Source organism: Stegastes partitus, unplaced genomic scaffold (assembly GCF_000690725.1).
Source record: "Stegastes partitus isolate 25-593 unplaced genomic scaffold, Stegastes_partitus-1.0.2 Scaffold1277, whole genome shotgun sequence".
NCBI classification, from domain to species: Eukaryota; Metazoa; Chordata; class Actinopteri; family Pomacentridae; genus Stegastes; species Stegastes partitus.
The window spans coordinates 29,645-51,675 of NW_007579008.1; the positions used below are offsets into that span (position 1 = coordinate 29,645).

At 38.9% G+C, this 22,031-nt stretch overlaps 1 protein-coding gene across 3 annotated transcripts in view; it reads left to right on the plus strand.

Moving 5' to 3' along the window:
- Positions 1–7,413: 7,413 nt before the first annotated feature.
- Positions 7,414–22,031, plus strand: part of LOC103369363 (DNA repair protein XRCC4-like) — a 44,428-nt gene continuing 29,810 nt past the window's right edge. For 2 of the 3 annotated variants that reach the window (XM_008298064.1, XM_008298066.1), the window contains exons 1-3: positions 7,414–7,514; positions 15,569–15,712; positions 17,063–17,253. In XM_008298064.1, coding sequence (XP_008296286.1) covers positions 15,571–15,712; positions 17,063–17,253 — 333 coding nt within the window. In that variant the 5' untranslated portion in view covers positions 7,414–7,514; positions 15,569–15,570. Of the gene's footprint in view, positions 7,515–10,271; positions 10,284–15,568; positions 15,713–17,062; positions 17,254–22,031 lie in introns of those variants that run through there. The other variant, XM_008298065.1, reaches the window with a different exon arrangement.

The window sequence follows — 22,031 nt, forward strand, 5'->3', positions numbered from 1 at the left end:
AAGTTGGTTAAGTTCAAAAATCCCCTGTTCATCTGTAGTGACTCGGGCTGGTTGTCTCATTTCACAACATTGCATTTGTGTAATAAAAGCTTGTTGATTAAGATGATCTGGACAAATTTGCACATTTTGCATTTTCTACAGCTGTGTGGAAGCTGTCAGTGTGTCATTCTTTTGAGTGCTCTGTGAATACATTTACTTTGATGCAACAGTTAAACAGCCAAGCATATTCTATTTCAAAAAGACAATCAGCTTTTGTAGTTGGTGACTAATTTCCCTTGGTTGGTTATAATCGACACATTGAAGCTTTAAAGAGCCACTCAGAGCTTTTTACACGTCTGTATTGTGTATCTGTGCATGTCTGGGTGTATTTGTGTCTTCAGGACAGAAGCAAAGACAGTCTGACCTGCATCCTCTGAGCCTGCTGCTCTCTTAGACTGAGCTCTGTGTTTCCGACCCTGCAAACTTGGAGGCTGCTGGGACGACTGGGAGACCCCAGCGGTAATTCCTTCCTGTTTGCATTTCTTATCAAGCACTTATTTAATAAAAAAAAATAATAATTTGATTAAAAATGTTCCAGTACTAGTTGACATACAACAAGCTTGAGTTTTACTTTAAAACTGCCATTTATTTGTTGTCAGTTGTACAAAATGATGCATGGTACATACAGTGTTCAAGTCACCGTGCCTCGCATATTGTGAATAACTCAACAAAACTTTAAATTGAGCTCATTAATACCACTAAAACACTTCTAAAGTTTAGTTGCTGCTCTTCCTACACTTTATAGCATTGTTGACTTTTTCTGATGTAGCCATGTACTGTTATTTTATTGCTGTATGATTTTACATGTCTGCATGTATTGTATTAACATCAGCATGACTGAAGATGAGGTTCGTCCCTCAGTGTGTTCTCTAAGAGTTTCAATAAAATAAATAAATAAATGAAAATTATCAACAAATTAAAGAGCTAAAGTTGCTAGAAGAAGTTTGCAATGATGCTTCATTTTAGTTTGGTTAAAGAATACAACAAAAATATTAAAAATAATAATAGAAGCTCATGACAACCTCTTGCTTTTGGATTTCTGCCCCTGGTAAAGAGTTGGGACACTTCATGAAAAATCTGACCCTCCCACCTGACCCCCTTAGAACCTCCCTTTAACGTACAACTATGTTAGTATATTTAACAAAGCCTTGCAAAATGTTGCCCTAAAGCCATGAATATTCAGAGGTAACAGTTTAATTACCACGACTTTTTTCACTGTTTTTGAACCCTCATAACTTTATAAGTACAGGAGATAGACCCATTTTCAGATAGGGTAAGTTCTTTAAATATACTAACGTTATTGTGCATGAAGAAGCAATTGATTCTGAGGAGGTCTTTTGGGACATTTTCTCAGAATTGGTTGATTTTATATGGAATCACCAACCTGCATGTCATTAAATCTAATAAGTAGATTCCTTCACTGTGTTCAAATGCAGGAGTTCAGGGAGTTTATGCAGGAGCAAATGTGCTCACTGGAAATGGGCCTGATCATGATAGCATCTTTCTGAGAAATGATATACTTGTAAGCTGCTTTTAAAGATTTAACTCTTTCATAAATAGTAAATGGACTGCACTACAGCACCTCTTTAAAAGCATATGTTGCTTCCACCTTGAAGAACATATATTTTGATGTAATACATTTACACGGGGCTGTTTTTTCTTCTTGTTGTCCTTGTTTCCAGCAGCAGCAGGAGCAGGAGGAGCTGTTCAGAGAATAAAAAGCTCTAAATATCTCACAAACTGCAGTTAACATTTAGCAGCGAAAATATTTTGCTCAGTAGGTGGTGGAGACCAAAAATGGAGCGAAAAGAGAGAGAATATTGGAGTTATCTCACTAAAGGAAGCATAATGTTACTGTGCCGCCACTGGATGAGGAGATGGCTGGTTTAGCAATCAATTAGTGTGAAAATATCTGTTGTTATTGTGAATAATTTATTGTTTCAGTGATTTTCAACTAAAACCAGTAAAAAATATAGTGAGATTTGCTTTCCTGTGTTTTACATCAGTATAAATATGACATTTGAGGACATCACCTCAGTCTGTGAGAAGCTGCATTGGATCACTAGTTTCTGGTAATAAATAGACTAATGATCTAGTGGACATCAGCAGTTTAATTGATAATTGCAACCCTGGAAATAAGGAAATGTTTGATTTACCAACTGTAAATGTCAGTGTTGTTTTTAGCTCGTGAGGCTGCTTTCAAGAGGTGACAAAGTGCAGGTTGAATTTTTCCACAAATGTTTATCTACATATCAGATTTTCATGTTTTCCTTTTCTCTGTATTCTTTTAAACATATTAAAACTATTCAGAGCTCTGCAGCATCTGTAATTAATTATAGATACTGGCTCCTGCCTCCATCAGTGACCATCTTCCAGACGTCTATGTAAACACGTCTTCCCTGCTTTTCCCTAATGTTTCTGATAGTTTGCTAAATCCTTTGTGTTATTACTGCATTGTGTTTTCAGTAGTGTTTTCTGCAGCTGTGTGAGCTGAGACCCAGGTTATTTCTGACAACACATGAGCCATGTTTTAACTTGACTGTACTGTACAGTGTAGCATGCAACATTTATATGAAACAGCACTTTCTTGTCAGGCTTTTTACTGCTTCGTTTTGTCAGTTGCTGGATTTGTGGTTGCACTGTTATTCCGGGAAATGTTCTTTATATTGGCTGCGTGGAACTCGGTTACTCAACATCTGATGACTTTCTCTTTCACACTGTCTGTGGTTTCCTTCCATGAAAGCTGGCTGAGTGATTACCAGTCATTGAAATGTTTGCTGGAGACACCAAATGGAGGTGATGCCTAATAAAACATATGAGCAAGACGGGAGTTTGACACAAAGCTGCAGCCTTGCTACTCTGTCAGCTGTTTTGAATGAGACACAGATTTCCTCATGTACTCTTCTGATGACAAGCCTAAATAGAATAGAACAGAAATACTTTATTGATCCCCAAGGAGGGACACTGCTCTTCCTAAAATGACGGACCTATTCCCACCACTTAATTGAATGCATAACTTTATGTAAGCCTTCAAATTTGTATACATTGTTTTGACGGTACACCAACACACAAGCGGAGCAACGTTGTATATGCAGTCCAATGCAATGAAGAGTGCACAGACTTGTACATAGGAGAGACTAAACAACAGCGTCACAAGCGTATGGCTCAACACAGGAGAACAACTCCTCAGGACAAGACTCAGCATCCTCCTGCATCTGAAGGATCAGAGACATTCCTTTGAGGACAACAATGTACATATTTTGGACAGAGAGGACAGATGGTTTGAGAAAGTGAAGAAAGCCAACTACATCAAATTGGAAAAGCCATTTCTAAACAGAGGAGGCATCTTGAGTCACTCCTGACATGGCAGATTCACATCCTTTTTTTTTGTAAACAGGCAGCTTCACCACCATGGTTGCTGTTGTTGTTGTTGGACCAACTGGTGCTACAACAATCCACACCTTGAGGCATATGAGTCCTGGTCAGTAATGGGCCATTAGCCATGTGAGTGACTGTAAATTCTGTAACTCCCCATTAGTCTATTAGAGCTGAAGAAGCCTCTTGGGTGAAGGTGAAACATCTTCAAGAACCTGCAAGACAAATCCAGTTGATTTCTGCTGAAGCTCCCACAATTACCATGACCTGGATGACTGTGAATCTACAGATATACTCGTTCTCTACCTTTCTTTCTTGTATCCCCCGCTCTGTTTCCTCTCTCTAACTTTCTCACCCTTTTTCTCTCACCTTTCTCTCCCCCCAGACAGCACAGAAGCTCAGTGATGAGTGCTGCAGCCTCACAGAGATGCCTCCACCTTCTCTACTGTCCGGCTGGTTGTTCCTATGTGGAGTTTGTTTGTTGGAGTTTGTTGTCCTTTTCTCCATGTGCTTGCGTGGGTTTTCCCTGGAAACTCTGGTTTCCTCCCACAACCCCAAAAACACAAACGATAGGTTGATTGGAAACTCTAAATTTCTTCAAAATGAAATCATTCAAAATGATAAAAAACAAACAAACAAAAAAACACTACATCAACTCTAAACTGTCTTTGTCACCAAATCTAAAACAGAACAATCTTAATCAATAAGAAATGCTAATAAACATGTCAGGCTATATTTCTGCATGTTTCTGCTTCTGTGAACTAACACAAAATCCATCCATCCATTTTCGATACACCACCTAATCCTCACAAGGGTCGCGGGGGGGCTGGAGTCTATCCTAGTCGACTTAGGGTGAAGGCAGAGGACACCCTGGACAGGTCGCCAGTCTATCACAGGGCTACACTTAGAGACAGACAACCAAGCACACTCATATTCACACCTACAGACAATTTAGAATCACCAATTAACCTCAACATGTTTTTGGACTGTGTGGGGGGAAGCTGGAGAACCCGGAGAGAACCCACGCTACACGGGGAGAAGATGCAAACTCCACGCAGAAAGATTCCGGTGCCCCCACCGGGACGTGAATCGGCAACCTTCTTGCTGCGAGGCAACAGTGCTACCAACTGCACCACCTTGCAGCCCCTAACACAAAATACAACTTCAAAAAGGACTAAAGATCTTGACGCTGTTATTATAATTATTAAACAGGATTCATATGGTGCATTACAGGTTACCATGATGTGTATTGCTGCTGTGACTTGTTCCACTAGAAGTACCTCCAGCACAAACTCTGGTTTTATATGTGAAGCAAACAAGTGACTAATCAATAAGTCCATCAACAGAAAATTAATCACCAAATATTTCAAAATGGGCTGTCAGGTGGCGCAGTTGGTCCCTCCCTGAGCCTGGTTCTGTCTGAGGTTTTTTTCCCCTGTGGGGGTTTTCGGTTCCTTCCCACTGTTGCGGACTGCTTGCGGACTGCTGAAGCTTATAGGGAATCCAAATGTTTTGGATTGTTGGGTGTTTCTGCCTTTGTTAAGCGCTATGAGATGACTTGTTGTTGTAAATATGCGCTATACAAACAAAATTGAATTGAATTGAATTGAATCTTATATTTTGTACAACCATGACTATAATTATTCTTACAGGAAATCAGAAACCCGAGTGCGGACAATAAACATAACAGCCAGAATTAGAATAAAAGTTATGTCCATAATATGTATGTGAGCAAGTAAGAGAGGAGATGGGGCGTGGAGAATATTCAGGCTGGAGTGCAGGCAGGTGATTCAGAGTCAGGTGAAACTTGACACGAGGCAGGAGGAATGGCGTGTGTGTCGGGTGGTCGAGAGTGAAGTAACTTTAAGGGAGTGGAACAGATCATGTTGTCACATCATGGTCCAGTGTTGAATGGTGGAAAGAGCCCATCTTTTATGGTGGATGAGATGATGACTGAAAAGTATGCCACTCCTTGGGGCAGGTGTTCTCTCAGGTGATTATCCAATCCGCACACACAAGTCCCTGCACACACAATCACGTCCAATAGAAAGGGAAAAGAAAGGGAGAGAAATCTGCCAGCTAAGCACAGGCAGAGATGGAGGGCATTAAATATTATTACCTAAAGTTTAAAGTTTTTTGGACCCAAAACTAAATTCTGTAAAATGTTTTAGTAGAATTTTGAGAACTGAGAAAACTCCCACAGTCATGAACGTGGGTGCAAGAAATTCTCATCTTTCTATCTCCTCTCCTCACTTCCCTCCTTGTGATAGTTTGAGCTGGGATGGGCTACTAGTACTATTATTTATTCATTTAGATGTTTATTAATGACCTTTTTCTTTTGAATCCTTAAGCTGATAAAGATTTTGGAACGGTTGCTGAAGGTGCTTTTTTAAGTATCCATGGACATGTACCTAGTTGAGACATCACTGTGTCCATCCAGCCTTTATTTAGTTTCTTTTGACTGCATGTTCTGGATCAGTCCTTACACTGGATATATCTTTCTTATACAGTCTATGGATCAGTCTTGTATTGTTCAGTGTTGTATTGGTTAGTTACACAGTTGTATGCAGCTGAAGGATGATGAAATACATCTGTATAGGAACAAAGGCTATGGAGAAATGTTCATTGAAAAGCTTCTCCCAGAAAAGTTGTAGTTGGCAAAAGTAACTCTAACAGATGTCAGTGATGCTTGTTTGAGGCCACACTTATACCCCTTTTCCACCAAGAAGCACCAGGTGCTAGTTCCATGCTGGTGTGAGGGCCAGTGCTTAGTTGGTTCCAATCTAAGAACCTGTTGCTTTTCCATCCGCAAGGAGTCAAGTTAGAGCCAAGCCATACGTCACTGCATACGTAGCCATTTACCATACAATACTCGTGCCACATGGAAGTCCACACAGGACTCCAGATTAACTTTTCTACCGGTGTGACCAACTTTCTCATTTGTTCGCACTTCTCACCTTGTCACAGGCAAAACATATGACTTGCTGACGTTTTCTTATCAACAGACTCTAGAATTTATGATGTTCCCTGAACGCTCTGCACTGCAGGCTGCAGCAGCTGCTGTTGGTGGCTGTGGTGTTCAGACCGGTGTGCAAACAATAATGACTTTAAAAAGAGTAAATTAGAGCATTCATTTTTTTCTCATGCGGTCTTTTCTAATGACCGGAAAAAACAGCGCACGTAGGTGCGCTCTGTTTTTCACGAGAAGACCACATTTCTAAGAGTAAATACCGAAGTAATAAAAGTACTACTGTGGTGCTGCTGGTGGGACACAGTTGTACCGACTTTCAGGGCGCAAAAGTTTGTGCAAAACTTCCGTGTGTCCCGGGACTCATTCCAATACATCTGTGATCAGACCAGGGACATCCTTGCGAAAAACGACACATTCATTCATCGGTCTCGGTGGTCACAATAACCTTGTCCCCAGCCCCTGATGTACTCGGTGCCTGGCTCTGGCCCGGCAAAGAGTTGGTGCTTGCTAAGCATCAGTCTTGAGAGCCTGGAGCTGGTGCTTAGGTGGTGGAAACACAAAGAACTGGTGCTAAGTGGCATGGAACTAGCACTGGAACAGGTTTGGTGGAAAAGGGGTATCAGTCTGTGGTGGCCGTGGCCACCTCAGGACACCCCTTGGCTCTGCCCCTGCACCTATCCACCTGAGCACAGTTTGGAGGAACGGCAAAGAGGATGACTCATGTGAATTCACTTACGTGGGATTTTGATTACAGTCATTTCTTGAAGTATTGTTACAATTAGGTTCTGGTGCTTTTGCTAAAGTAAAGGATATTTTGTAACATTCCCCTCTGATGCAACCTCAAGTTAATATATTATAATATTTATTTATTTTTATTCAGTTTTCTTCAGTTTTTGTATTTGTTCTGTTAGATGTTTAATGTCATAGGGTTAAAATATAAAGACAAAAACAAAATACTGTCCCTGCAGGTGTTTAGTCAGCTCTGATTTGCTGAGCTGTTGTGTCGCTTGATGATGACGTATTATGCAGCTTCCTGATGGTGCTTTAACTTGTCGGCGGTTGTTTTCAACATCAAACATCACATTTCCTCCTTAAAACAAACCAACGGAGCCTCGCGCTGCAGCTGCAGGTGAGACACACACTAACATGAAGCTGTCGCTGGTGTGAACAAGCCTTAATTAACTTTTTTTGGTCACCTGTTGTAGCTTCAGCCTGTGTTTACACACAGCTCAGTGAGGTTAACTAGCTTAGCCAGAGACTGCGCAGCTCACATGTTAACGTACGTTCATATTTTAGTATCAGTTATCAGTTTGTGTTAACGTTAAAGTAACCGCAGTGTTTAAAAAAACGAATTTTTACTTGTTTGATTTGTTGAGTGCTTGTTTTCTGTTGTGCTAGCCGTCGAGCCGCCATGTTTGTTTTGATTTGTGAAACAGAGGCATAACTTTGACAACAAGTTGAAACTTGTTTTTGTCATTTAGTACAAGGGATATTTTCTTCCCGGATGGCTTGAGGGGATTTTGGGGATTTAATAAATACGCTTAAAACAATCCTAAGCGATTTTAAACAACCTCCAAATATCACCGGCCAAATAGCTCTCAGAAAATCCAATGGTTAGCTCTTCGAGTAGGTGTTCTTGTATGCTCTGAGGTTACAAACTGTATGTAGCTGCTCCCTGCTGTGTTTTACTGAGGAACACGTTTTTTTCGATTGAGGTTTAGCTTTTGTCACAACAAGCCACGTTAAACATCTGGAAACTGAACCACAGACAAGCGACTGTATACAAATAATGTAGTTTCTATAATGAATTGTTTGAGCTTGTAGTTTTGTGTCCATCATTAGAACCACCATTAACCTACTAAAGTTTATTGGATAGTTATTGAAGTTAGTGTAGGGTAATTGTTCTAAATATGCAACTTCAAAACACTTGAATAGAGATAAGTAACTTGTCTGTTTTTAAAATAAATAAATATTTTAATGTGTCATTCAGACACAGTTTAATTTTAATGTTCCTTCTAGCTTCACTCATACACGCCCCCCACAGTTATGGTAAGATGTTTATCGTACAGGTTGGACAGTAAATAAAGACACAAAATGACCACAAATGCACAGAAAACAACTACAAAGACACAAAAGTACCACAAAGATACACAAAATAACACTAAGAAAAGCAACATGACCACAGATAATGATAGAATGACCACAGCAAAATGAAATAATACCACAGAGAGACGTAAAATGACCAGAATGACAGAAAGAGACACGAAATGACTGCAAAATCACCACAAAGAGACAAAATGACCTTCAGTTTTCCAAACATTGTTGGTTACATATCTCTCGAAAAAGCTGATGTTTAGCTCTGTTACAAATTGTGTCCTCGTGTGTGAGGAGAGCTACATGCTGAATCCAGCTACCTCTCTGCTGAGTTTTAAATATTTTCTTGCTTCTGTTGACATTTGAGAGATTAGCGCAGAGTTCATTTGAAGATTGGGAAGAACATGTCACCTCTGGACGCCCTCCCCTAGGATATTATCAGCATCAATGGCTTCATTTTCTTTATATTTAGAGAATTTTTTGCATCAGTCTGCTTCTTTTCTGCATCAGTTGTCTTCATATATGTATGTATGTATGTATGTATGTATGTATGTATGTATGTATGTATGTATGTATGTATGTATGTGTGTGTGTGTGTGAAAAACATTAAATTCAAGCACCAGGTGACAATACCTCTCAAACATTTTTTATGCCTATAAAATATTAATTCTCCTGTTGATCTACTTTTCTCATTTAATATTGTTCTTGCAGAATCAACACACATACAGGTATAATTAAGGCTGGACAATATGGCTGAAAATTTATCAGAATATAATGTTACATTTTGTTCACAGATAAATAGCAAGCAGCAGAATTCTATTCTATTCTATTCATTTCAATGTTAACAGCAGTGAAATGCACAAAATTAAATACATTTACACACATAAAAGAAAATAAAAAGAATAAAGGAATCATCTCAGTTTGGTACACATTATCATGGCAGTTTGCATCTGATGCATTTAGGTAAAACTATTAAACAATTTTGTAATTACCCTTTATTAAATGTCTATCGATGGTATACATCTTTATTATTTTATTACCCAGAGTTTCCATAATTATTTGTTTGGGTTTGATTTTCTCTAGCCGCTGGAGCTTTAAGCCAAGTCAGAGCTCCAACTATTTCAAATATTCATTTATTATCAAAAATATCAACATTTTTAGCTTACAGCTTCTCAAATGTGATCTTTTTGTGTTCATACATGGCAGAAAGCTGAATATCTGAATTTGAAGATTTTAACAGGCATTTTTAAGTACTTTCTTTCTGTTTTTTAAAGACCCACGTGTGCCAAAATAAACACACAGATGAGGCATTTGTTGGGTATTTAGTGAAATATGCATTGCCCTCATGAAGAATGAAGGTTATGTAATTGTTAAACACTGGTTTTCCTTAGTGCCATTTGGTCGTGTAATGACCAAAGTGAGCAAGACTGTTGTAAATGATTAGTCCGGCTTCATGCAAACGTGTCATCACAGCGCTGTAAGCACTGTAATGCTCCAATACACAGCCTCTCATTAGGCCCAAGTACAGGCTGAACAGAGTGCAGCGGAGAAATTTGCCCCTCAGTTAGCTGGCAGCACGCAGCCGGACACATGTTCCAGCAGCAGCCGCAACTTTAACTACATCCTTCCAACACCTGCTTCACAGCTAAAGAGACGCACAGGCGGAGAAATTGCTCACCTAAAATGAGATGCTGCACAGTGTTTTTTTGTTTTGTTTTTGCATTTTAAGTGCTGGAGCTTCTGCCGTGATGTTTTCGTAAAGACGGGTCAGTTGGTTGTTGCTGTTGAGAAGAAGCCCAAAAAGGTGAGACAGGTTTATTTGGCTTCATTAAGTCTGCACAGACATTACTTACAGAACCCATCAAGAAAACACTCATAGGTGTTTCCATCTCTGAAATCTAGGGATCGACCGATATGGGGTTTTCAGTGCCGATTGTTGGTCATTGAGAAAGACCAATGACTGATTATTTTGAACCGATATTTATTAAACGTTATACTGTACAGCATTTGACAGCAGGGATCCTGTCATTCATAGCTAGGCCTCTTCATTATTAAGGCAGCTCCTAGCTATAGGAGTATTGACATCAAAACCTCACAGGATGCCTTGACATTACATCCTCTCCTTACTGATCGATCCACTGGTTGAGACTGAACAGTTTGTCTCCTGCTGTTCTTCTCTGTTGGCATAATCTTTCTCTGTTCTATCACTTGTACTACCCACTAAGGTCCAGATCATAAAGCATTATTTGTTATTCGTTTCCAGACAGTGTTTCAGGGTAATCATATGTAAGAGTTGAAATTTCTTAGAACACACATTAATGGAAAAAAAAGGTAATCAACAAGTCTTCTCCTGATATTTTCCAAACCATATGTAATTGCATGTTACAATAATATAAAACAAAACATATGGAATAGTTTTTAATATGAAATACTTGGTCACACAGATGAAAACAAAGTTGTTTTTGTTGAACCTTTATAACAGATTGAGCAGCTATAACCATTTGTACCACAAAAGCAACAATATTGGTAGATAGTCCAATCCAAGTAGAACAGAGGTCTGGAGTTGCTAAATGTTTTTCCAAATATAGCTAAGATAAATACTTTTTGAATACAGGAATGTAGCATAGTTTTTAGTATGTTTCCGGTTGTGGTGGTTTTTAGATCTGTCCAAGCCTTATGGGGTCTCTGATGATTTCCAGATCCACTCTCTCCAGACCCTCTTCTGTTCTCTCTGTACAGCAATAGCTTTGCCATTTATGGATGCTGCTGCAGATGAATTCGCAGCATGTCAGAGTAGCAAAACCACATGTACATTCATTCGAGGTATTCCTCTGTTCTGCTGGATGCGGAGGTAAAGCATTGACTGGCACGTGAGCTAAACATCAGGTTGTGACAGATGCCAGAAAAATGATGTAGGAACAGCTGTGTGAGTTATGACAGGCCTCGGTCAGGTCCAACACACCTGCAGTGATCTGGAGGTCACACTGCAGAAGTTTAGCATTTGGAGGTAAACATCAAGAAATGAGCTCATTGCAAATACTCTAAAATCTGAAAACAAACATTCAGAATGACTCAGTTTTTCTGAATCTTATTGAAATTGTAAAAGGTAGCACTTGTTTTTGTCTGCACACATTATCCAGGTCTACTTTTCTGTTCTTCAGACTTTGTTATTCAACGCTTTAATGTGACAGGAAATAACTGATGCTAAAATAATGCCAGGTGCCAGGTTCAGTTTTAACTTGAGCAGGTTCATATCAGTATAGAAAGAACAGTGTGGGAGATACAGCCCTGTAGACAAACGCCTTCAAAATTTGGGGAAGATCCATTGCAGCCAAAAGTCTTAACTCATCACAGTGAGTCTGTCAAGGCTGTGCCAAGGCCGTGGTTTTTATTTTCTATTTATATCCGCCAGGAAGAGGCTCATTTAGATTAAGAATCTCTATTACAGGAGCGCCCTGCCAAGAGATTCTACAATTTAGCAGGATACAGACATGTAGACATTAAACAGTTTAAATAAGGTCTACAAATCAAATCAACAAAAGCTGTTCCCACCTGAAATAACTTTACTGTATTTAAATGAAGTTATGCAAAGCTTTACCTTCATGTTTTGAATGTTTTCAGGAGTTCAAGGCTAATTAAGTACATAGGGTCACCCTCATAATAATTACGATCTATCTATCTATCTATCTATCTATCTATCTATCTATCTATCTATCTATCCATCTATCCATCTATCCATCTATCCATCTATCCATCCATCCATCCATCCATCCATCCATCCATCCATCCATCCACCAGTATAGGAGACAGTGACAACCAACTTTCAGGACTGAAAAACACATTTGAGCTCTGTTAAAAACTGCAACCTTATCAATTTTACATCTACTCCAGTTGTCACAATCTAAAGAGAAAATCTACATTTTGTTTAGATTTTTTCTGTGATTAACTTTGGATGTATCATAGTTTTAAAAGCAATACTGCATTATTACTATTATTACTATTTCTCACTGTCCTGTTCATTTAACTCATGGACTGAGAGTATGTACTCATTTTTCCTGAAGGAGTTATAAAAATAAGAACACTTGAGTAGACTGGACTTGAAACGTTCTGTTCCTGGACCGAACACAGAACTCAGCAGTTCAGATTTGCAGTGCAGTTTTACAGTAGAGTTTCCAGAAACTTTACGGGGCAGCTGTGGCTCAGGTGGTAGAGCGGGTTGGTCAATGACTGGAAGGTTGGCGGTTTGATTCCGCCCTGTAACCTGTGTCATGGTCGTTGTGTCCTTGGGCAAGACACTTCACCCGTCTTGCCTGGTGTGAATGCATATGAATGGATTGTTTGAGGTGGTGGTCAGAGGGGCAGAATGGCAGCCAGGCCTCTGTCAGTCTGCCCCAGGGCAGCTGTGGCTACAATGGTAGCTCACCGGAATGAATGTGCGTGAATGAATAATTGACAGTGTAAAGCATCTTTGAGTGTCTAGAGGAGCGCTATATAAATCTGATCAATTGTTATTATTGAAGTTTCTAACCCTTGGAAAGATCAAGTTCATTATACTTGCTATTTTTAAGTTCACAAAATTAAGTAAATACAGCTAAATTTTAATTAAACTTTACAAGTAAATGTGAAGTAAACTGAATTTAAGATTAATGGTTATATTTACTTGCCTTTTTTGAGTGCAGCTGGTTTCCCAGATTCGATTAAGTGCGATCAACTTTTCACATTTTACAGTGTACCAGTCAAAAGTTTGGACACACGTTCTCATTCAATGGTTTTTCATTTATTTTAATTATTTTCCACATTGTAGATTAATACCAGTATAATACCAATAACCCAAGGAATGGACATGAGACCAGTGGAAATCGTCCAAATTTGAGATTTTTGTTTCCAACCGCTGTGTCTTTGTGAGATGTAGAGAAGTTGAGCGGATGGTTTCTGCATGTGTGGTTCCCACTGTGAAACATGGAGGAGGACGTGTGATGGTTTGGGGCTGCTTTGCTGGTGACACTGTTGGTGATTTATTCAAAATTCAAGGCACACTTAACCAGCATGTCTACCACAGCATTCTGCAGTGCCATGACATCCCATCTGGTTTGCACTTACTGGGACCATCATTTGTTTTTTGACAAGACACTGACCCCAAACACACCTCCAGGCTCTGTAAGGGCTGTTTGACCGAGAAGGAAAGTGATGGAGTGCTGCGTCAGATGACCTGGAATCCACACCCGACCTCAACCCAGCTGAGATGGTTTGGGATGAGTGAAGGAAAAGCAGCCAACAAGTGCTCAGCACCTCTGGGAAGTCCTTCAGGACTGTTGGAAAAACATTCCAGGAGACCACCTCACGAAGCTGACTGACAGAATGCCAAGAGTGTTCAAAGCTGTCATCAAAGCAAAAGGGGGCTACTTTAAAGAATCTAAAATATAAAACCTATTCTGATTTGTTTGTCACTTTTTTGTTTACAACATAATTACATATGTGTTCTTTCATAGTTTTGATGTCTTCAGTATTCATCTACAATGTAGAAAATAACTAAAATAAATAAAAACCACTGAATGAGAAGATGTGTCCAAACTTTTGACTGGTTCTGTATTTCATAGACATTAAACTATGATGCAGCCCATAATATTGATGCTTAAAGGTGGGTAATGAAAAATTGTGCTGAACAAAAATGAAGTATATCAATTAGTGATCTCCTTAATTACGAATAACACTGGGTTACAAAAAAAATTTTTTTTTGAAGGTGTCTAGGATTTTTTAAATTGATTTAGGACATTTTTGCAACGCTGAATCCAAAAATGACATCTGCTTTTTTGTATCAGGTCAGGTTTTTATGCCAACTCGATTAAAAAAAAAAAAAAAAGATTTTACCACTAAATTGATTAAATTTTTTGACATAAGCGATTGATTTATTTTGGTATTTCTCATATGAAATCGGATTTTTAGAGGGTTCATTTTCTAATCCTTTTCATAAGCTAAATGATCCAAAAGTTGATGAAAATAAATATTTGTAAAGGTAAATACAAGTAAATTGCATGTTTTGGACAATAACTTCTAACAACTTGTTTAACTGTAAACTACATTGTATAATTCATCCTACATCCACCCAACCGGTCGAGGCAGATGGCCGTCCCTCCCTGAGCCTGGTTCTGTCGGAGGTTTTTTTTCCCCTGCGGGGGTTTTCGGTTCCTTCCCACTGTTGCGGACTGCTGAAGCTTATAGGGAACCCAGATGTTTTGGATTGTTGGGTGTTTCTGTTTCTGCCTTTGTGAAGCGCTATGAGATGACTTGTTGTTGTAAATATGCGCTATACAAATAAAATTGAATTGAATTGAATTGAATTTTGTCCCTTTGGTCCACTGACTCAGATGCTCCATACAACTCTTGCGCACCATATGAGGCGCACACACTTTATCCTGATCACCAAGTCAAAATAAGCATGAAAAGCACGTTTTACGAAGTTGGTGACCGGGTATTTGTTTGGAACAAGAGTGTATTCACCACAGATGTAGCAGAAGACATCAGGCTTATTTCTACAAGTCCCCCTGGCTGAAGCCATTTGTTTTCAATGTATGTATTGAGGCAAAGAACACTAAATATATAACAATATTGAAGCAGAGAAAACTATCATAAACTACAACTAAAATTATGATCACACCATCCGGTGGTGTTCACTCAGATATTCACCTTGATAAAATCACGTGACTCTGATGTGTTGTTCATAAACCAGCGAATATTTATAGTATCGACGTGTAAAGGTTTCTGAATTTGTTCATTTCAGGAAATAGAAAAAGAATTTTGTATGATACAAAGCATCGATACCCGCACATGTACACAAATATGTAAAAAAGTGCATGTGGCAACAAATCAAAATTTTGACCTCTTTGAGCAAAACCAATGTAATATTTGGATTCTGCACATTGCAATTGTCCAAAATCAGCTCAAAAAACTCCAAAATGGGTGTCGACCAGTGTAATCGGTACGGGTATCGGCACTGAAATAACCCTATTGACTGACCCCCGATCGAGTAGTTTTACCAACACGTTAGATTAATGTGGTTGTCTAACCAGAGTGTGTTTTGTGTTTCTGCAGGGATGCACACGTCGGTGCGTGAAATCCTCGTCTCTTCAGAGCCTGACTCCTCCTACTTCTTGCGTTTGGACTGGAAGGGGCGGGGCTTAGCTTCAGGCTTCCAGTGCATGCTGACTGATGGACAGGCTGCATGGAGAGGAGCAGGTAAAAATATCACCCTGCGTCACCTCTTCCACATTTTCACCCTTTTACATGACAGATTTATGCTCAGCTAAAGCCCAGACGGCCTCACCTGTTTGACCACACACGCCTTCTTCGCTTCACCTGCGAGGCCTTCACAGCGCGACATCGTTGACCTCCTCAGGTGCTCGGACAGAGATGCTGAGCTGGATTTATGAGGGTCTCCTCTAAGGTCACAATTCAACAAGGTGCTGGAAACCTTCCTGCGGGTGTTTGTGTAGATGATGCTGCTGCGATGGCATCGCACAAGTCCTGCAGGTTTTTCAGCTGCATGTTCGTGTTGCAAACATCCATCCGACCAGCTCATGTCATTATTGGTGAGATCAGGGAACATGCAGGCCAGCATGATGAAAAACATTTAGAGAACTGTGACCTAATCGAACCCGAGTATTCTTGTCAGACAGCACATATAAAACAGACTTAGTATGAATGAGATCAGATATGAAGGGAGGGACTTTGTAAGAGCATTAAAGGTAAATATTCTAATAGAAAATGTAAAGCAGATTAAAATGTCCATAAATAAATGCATAAAATGGACAAATACAATCCTTCAACCAGTGTTAATTTGAATACCTGATACCTGATTTTTCAACCTTGTTAGGCTTTAGGGCTCTCCAGCTTTTACCGTATTTAAGAATCGATTTTAAAAAATATTAGTACAAGAAAAGAAGAAAAAGAAGAACGAGATGCAACAGAAGGACAAACAGAAAAGAGAAGCTGGGCCATAAGGAGGGGGACTAAACAACCATAAGAAAAAGGAAAAGGAGGACAAGAAGAAGAAGGTGGACAAGAGGAGATGGAGAACAAGAAAAACATGGAAAGGGAGGACAAGACAAAGATGGACAAGAACATAGAGAAGGAAAAAGTGGAGAACAAGAACAGACAAGAGGAAGAGGGTGAAGGACAAGAACAAGTTGTAAGACAAGAAGAAGAAGGTGGAGGACTTGAACAAGATGGAAGGCAAGGAGAAGTAGTTTGACAGGAAGACAAAAAGAGGAATGAACTTTAGTCTTCTATCACTTTTCAAAGCAGTTTTCAGTGTAACAAAGAGCTTTAAAGAGGCTTTAACAAGTACAGGAAATGTTTGCAAATGAATAAAAAATATTAATCAACAATAAAAATACAATTAAAACGTATCTAACAAGCAAAAACAATGAAAGTGAAGTTAGAACACCAGAGAAAGAACTAAACAAGATGAAAGTCTAATTAAAGGCTTGGAGGAAGCTGTGCTCTTGTCTCAGTGTCTCTTGTCCTTCAACAAATTTCTGCTCCACAGTTTATGCTATTGTATTTCCACTCTTGTTCTATATGCAGTGAGCGAGGCGTTGGTGTGCAGTGAAGCCGAGGAGCTGGAGATGCAGATGGAGCGCTACATCCAGGACCTCCAGCAGGCGCTGACGGCAGCAGAAAGCTCCACCTCCTACACATTCACCCTGATGCCTCGTCCACCAGACCGCAGCTCCACAGTGACGCTGACGTACGAGAAGCTGCAGAAGGACCTCTCAGTAAGTGACCGGGCAAAGCCAACCGTTTGCTCTTGTCAGATCAGTATGAAAAGGTTCAAATTATTTAATATGCTGCAAGCAAGTACTTAATTCATCTACACATAACCTGCTGATTTTTTCCCCCTACGATCAATCAATTAGTAGAAGAGTCGCTGCAATTTCATACCATCAAGAAATTTTACATTTGGTTACAGCCGTCCTCAACGTGTACACCTAAAAATGACAAGTATTTATTGTTGTGTTGCTAATTTTTTATTTTTTTTTAAACTCAAAGAAAATAAGCAGATGCTAACCCATAACTTTGGGAATTTATTAATTCTTTAAAAAATATAGTAAGATCAGGTTATAGATTGTAGATTTTGGTTAGATTAGATAGAAGAGTACATTGTGGTGTGTCTGTAGTTAGATTATGGTTCTATGTTGGTTAGATTATAGTTGGATCGTGGTTAAATTATGGTTAGATGATGGTTAAATGATGGTTAGATCATAGTTAAATGACGGTTAGATGTTATCTAGATCAGAAAATATAGTTTGATTACGGTTGGATTATAGTTTGATTGTTTAAAACTGTAGCAATTATCTCTATTAAATACAAAACAGTGTCTGCATTTCCTGGAAAATCCCTTTTTACCCAAATTGAGAGAGTAGATTTTCCTGAAAAGTAACTGTAAAACACAGGACTGGTCAAACAAATCCAGCTGGTTAATTTTTTAAAACAGTCATCTGGTATCACTGTGCAGCAGCATGAGTAAAATACAGGGCTGGATGTTGACATTAGGGCCACCTTCAGAGCTGACACTGCGGATAACATCACGGTCGTCACCTCCTGTTTCCCTGAATTATCTTAAGATGTTTAAAAGCTCCAGATTAAAGTGCTCTGAGCTTGTTTTGCTTTGCTGAAGTGATGGATGAAGTGTGAAATGTGCTTGCTCTTACCGTGAGCTCTTAATGTTATTGTAGGAACCAGAGTCGTGGCTTCATTTGAGTGTTACTTCACCAGTAAAACTATCTAAATAATCACAAACACGTTCTGGAGTCTAATCAGTGTAACCCCTTGAGCTGCAGCAAACTCATCATGTTGTGGAGCATCGTTGTCACGGGAACTTCACATTCCCAACAAACTTCTGAAGGCTGTTCTCATCGAATTATCACTGACGCATGTCAGTTTTAGCAAAAAACAAAATGATTACTTGCCTATTAAATTGATTAATCCATAGTTTTTTTTACAACCGAAGAAGACGAAAATTATTTGTGTTCTGCTGCTTTTGTGGTTATTTTGTGTCTTGTTGTGGTTGTTTTCAGTCTTTTTGAGGTTGTTTTGTGTGTTTTTGTGATTATTTGGTGTCTCTTGGTGGTTATTTTTTGTCTTTGTGGTTCCATCTTTCTTTTATTTTGTTGCCATTTTGACACTTTAATTGATTAATTGTATTACTATGCATAAATGTTACATACGGCCAAGTAGCTTTGACCAAGATGAGATATAAATCTTTATAGATTATTAACTTGTCATGCTCTTAATGTTTTTTTTGATCAGAATCAACTTTTAAAAGTCATTGGATTGCATTCAAGTTGCTTAAATTTAATTTGCTGAAGCCTGCAGAAAATATAATATATTACAGACCCTAACATGTGCTTGTGTTACCTGATAGTCAGTGTATTCACTACATCTGTTTGTAGTCCTAATGTTTGGCTCATCAGTGCATTTAATGGTCAAAAAGGCTGCATTTTTATTGTTTTAGCAACAGTAACAGTAAACTGAATATTTCTGCCAGTCGAGCTAAACAAGATATTTTTCGCAATTTTCAACATTTTACAGACCAAAAGCAAGTATTTCTTTTTTATTGTTTTTTTTTTTGTTATTTTTTTGGCCTTTGTGCCTTTATTTGACAGTGCATATAAAGGGGGGGAGGACGTGTGGGAAAGGGCCATGAGCGGGATTCAAACTCATGACCTCCACATCGGGACTGTAGCCCTGTTGACGTCAGCTCAACCCAGTGAGCTACAGCAGCGCCCCAGTATTTAGTATTTTTAGATAAATTCTACCTTATTAGAAGCAGTTGATCAGGAGATTATTGTTAATGTACACGTATTCCAAAGTTGCACAGCTTGATGAGGTTTAGCAGTTGTAAACCCTGTTCAGAGGTGAGCTGTGTCAACACCCTCATTCATGATTTGGACACAACACCTTTGTCGTCATGGTAGTGCTGACAGAATGGAAATCTGAGTTTCATTAAAAGGGAAATGAATTGACGCTGCGGTTTATGAAAACGAGAGTCAGGAACGGCCAGTTTACAGAAGTGTGCAGTGATGTGTCATCAGAGGTGTTCGAGGTTTCTCTTCCTCAGCATGTAAAAAATAAAAAACAGTTATTCATCTGTCATAATGTTATGAGTCATAATGAAAGGCCTCAGTGTAATGCCCTCTAATCTGAGCTCCTGTCCAGTGCTGCAAAACAGCAGCAGCAGGGAGACTCTCACGTTCTCGTACAGGTGTTGCAGGAGCTGCTTAGCATACCAAACGTGTGTGTGTTTGTGGTCATGAATTCATCAGTGTAACCTGCTGACTTCCAGCTCAGATGTGTCCTTTAGAGGTGGCTGCCTGAAACATTTGATTTTCACAGTGTCATAAATGATTTCTATTATTTAACCTGCTGGCAAGTTTGAAAGGTAAAAAAAGCTAAGCTAACCTAATCTAACCTTAACATCATGGTACTCCATCAAAGTCATAATATTAAATGTGTTTCATTTAAAAATTCACCAAAAATAAACAGTTCACACCAGATGAGGAAAAATTAATGAGACCTTTAATGAAACTTTATGTAACAACTGCTGTTGGAAATAGCTCCAATAACTTTGCAACCTTGTTGGGTTATTAAACCCTGTAACTCCAAGCAGCTTCTGGGTGTGTATTATTTTTTATTTCACTCCTGTCACATTATTCACTGCAATTTAAAGTCCTGCACCTCCATGGAAACAACACAACCATGGCCAGAAGCAGAGAAAACTCAAAAAATGTATTTTTTTCTAGTTTGACAATGACATTAATCATTAAAAAAAAAGAATAAAGTTGAATTTCATTACTTAATTACAGAAATTGGGAAAAACAGATTTGACTTGCTCAACATTTTCCAAATACACACAGGTTAGCAATACTGGAAGAAAAAGGATTTGAATTGTATTTATATTGATTTAAAACTTGTCCAGCATAATTCAAAATGTGTCCAAAATTCCTTAAAAATCCTGCACCTCTGTGAAAACAGCATGGCCATGGCTATAAGTAGAGAGAACGCCAGAATGCCTTCTTTGAAATAAGGCACAGTTAGAATGCCATAAATCATAAAAACATTTTAAAAAAATAACAAAAAACCTGCAATCAACATGTCCAACATTTTTCCAAGTGTCCACAGGTGTTGCCAACAGTGGAAAAAATGGTGGCTTCGCATGCTATAGATATTTAACTATTTACATTTTTACAACCTCTACAAACCTTTTCACTCTACTCTGGACACTGTTCACCCGACAACTCTGAATCTTGACTGTCGGTCACAGCTGAGTCGGTCGTGGAGAATCAGTTGTGCTGAGGGGAAGAATTTTTAGTTTTTTACATGATCAATCAAGCAAATGCTTTATTGATGCAGAATTTTTAAATGACGCATGTTAAATAAAGTGTATTTGATAAAATATCGTGGTTTTAACCTCATAGTTAGTTTTATGAAAAGAACTAAATGTTCGTTAGTTCAAGAAGTGTTGGAAAGTTGAAAATCTAATAATTGAATTTTTTTTAAGTTCCGGCAAAAAAAAGGGTTCAATTCAGCAAATTCCTTCCTTAATTTTTAATTATATTTTTTGCCACAAATGGAAAACATACTTCTTTGAGGTGATATTCCAAAGCAAGCAGCTTCTACTAATGATATTATTACGATTTTAAGAATAGTGGTAGACTGATGGCCTGCCAAATTAATAAGACGTTAGTATGTAAAATGTGTATAATTCTATGGAAAACCCCTGTTAATTCGATAAAATTAGTTGCACCCTGTTATGGTTTTATGGTAACACATGATGTAGTTGCTGACAGTGTTCAGAATTGTGTCCACAGTACGTTGTTGAACACCCTCGGAAAAGTGCTTCATATGAATTATTTAGAGGAACGTGACGTGATTTTTGTCCTGTAAGGGTGTGTTTCTGTTCTTTTTAGTGTCTAAAAAAAATACAAAAAGAACAAAATAAGTTAAACCCATTTTGGCAGTAAATTTAGAAAAGGTGGAGCTGCTCACAGAGGTTTCTCTCCAAATAAAAGTGTCCAGCAGTTAATTAGTGTGAATCATTGAGTCAGAAACAGCTTTAGAAACAGCAGCGTCTCCATGACGACATGAGAAACCCTCTGCCCACATCAACACGGCCCGTCCAGCCGTCCCGCTGCTTCCTCCGTCAACAACATCCAGTCTGAGTAGAGACTTTCACGATCCCCACCACGAGCTCAGGTGACAGCTGACAGCCGAATTATAAACCGCTAAGAGCTTAATGCCGTCTGAGTGAACACGATGAGGCAACAACTGGAAGCGTTTGCCAGAGCAGCTCAGGAGACGTATTTCCATGTCGTGCAGTATTTCAGTCGGATGCTGTTTACTTAACATTTCTAAGAGGTGGTGAAGTAATAGCTGGCAAATATTAGATACTGAGACGAAACAGAGAGTGGGGGAGACATGAGAGGATAAACTGCTGCTTTCTCTGGTAATGACTTCAGTGGAAATGAAACTGTTAAAGAATTACTAACAACTT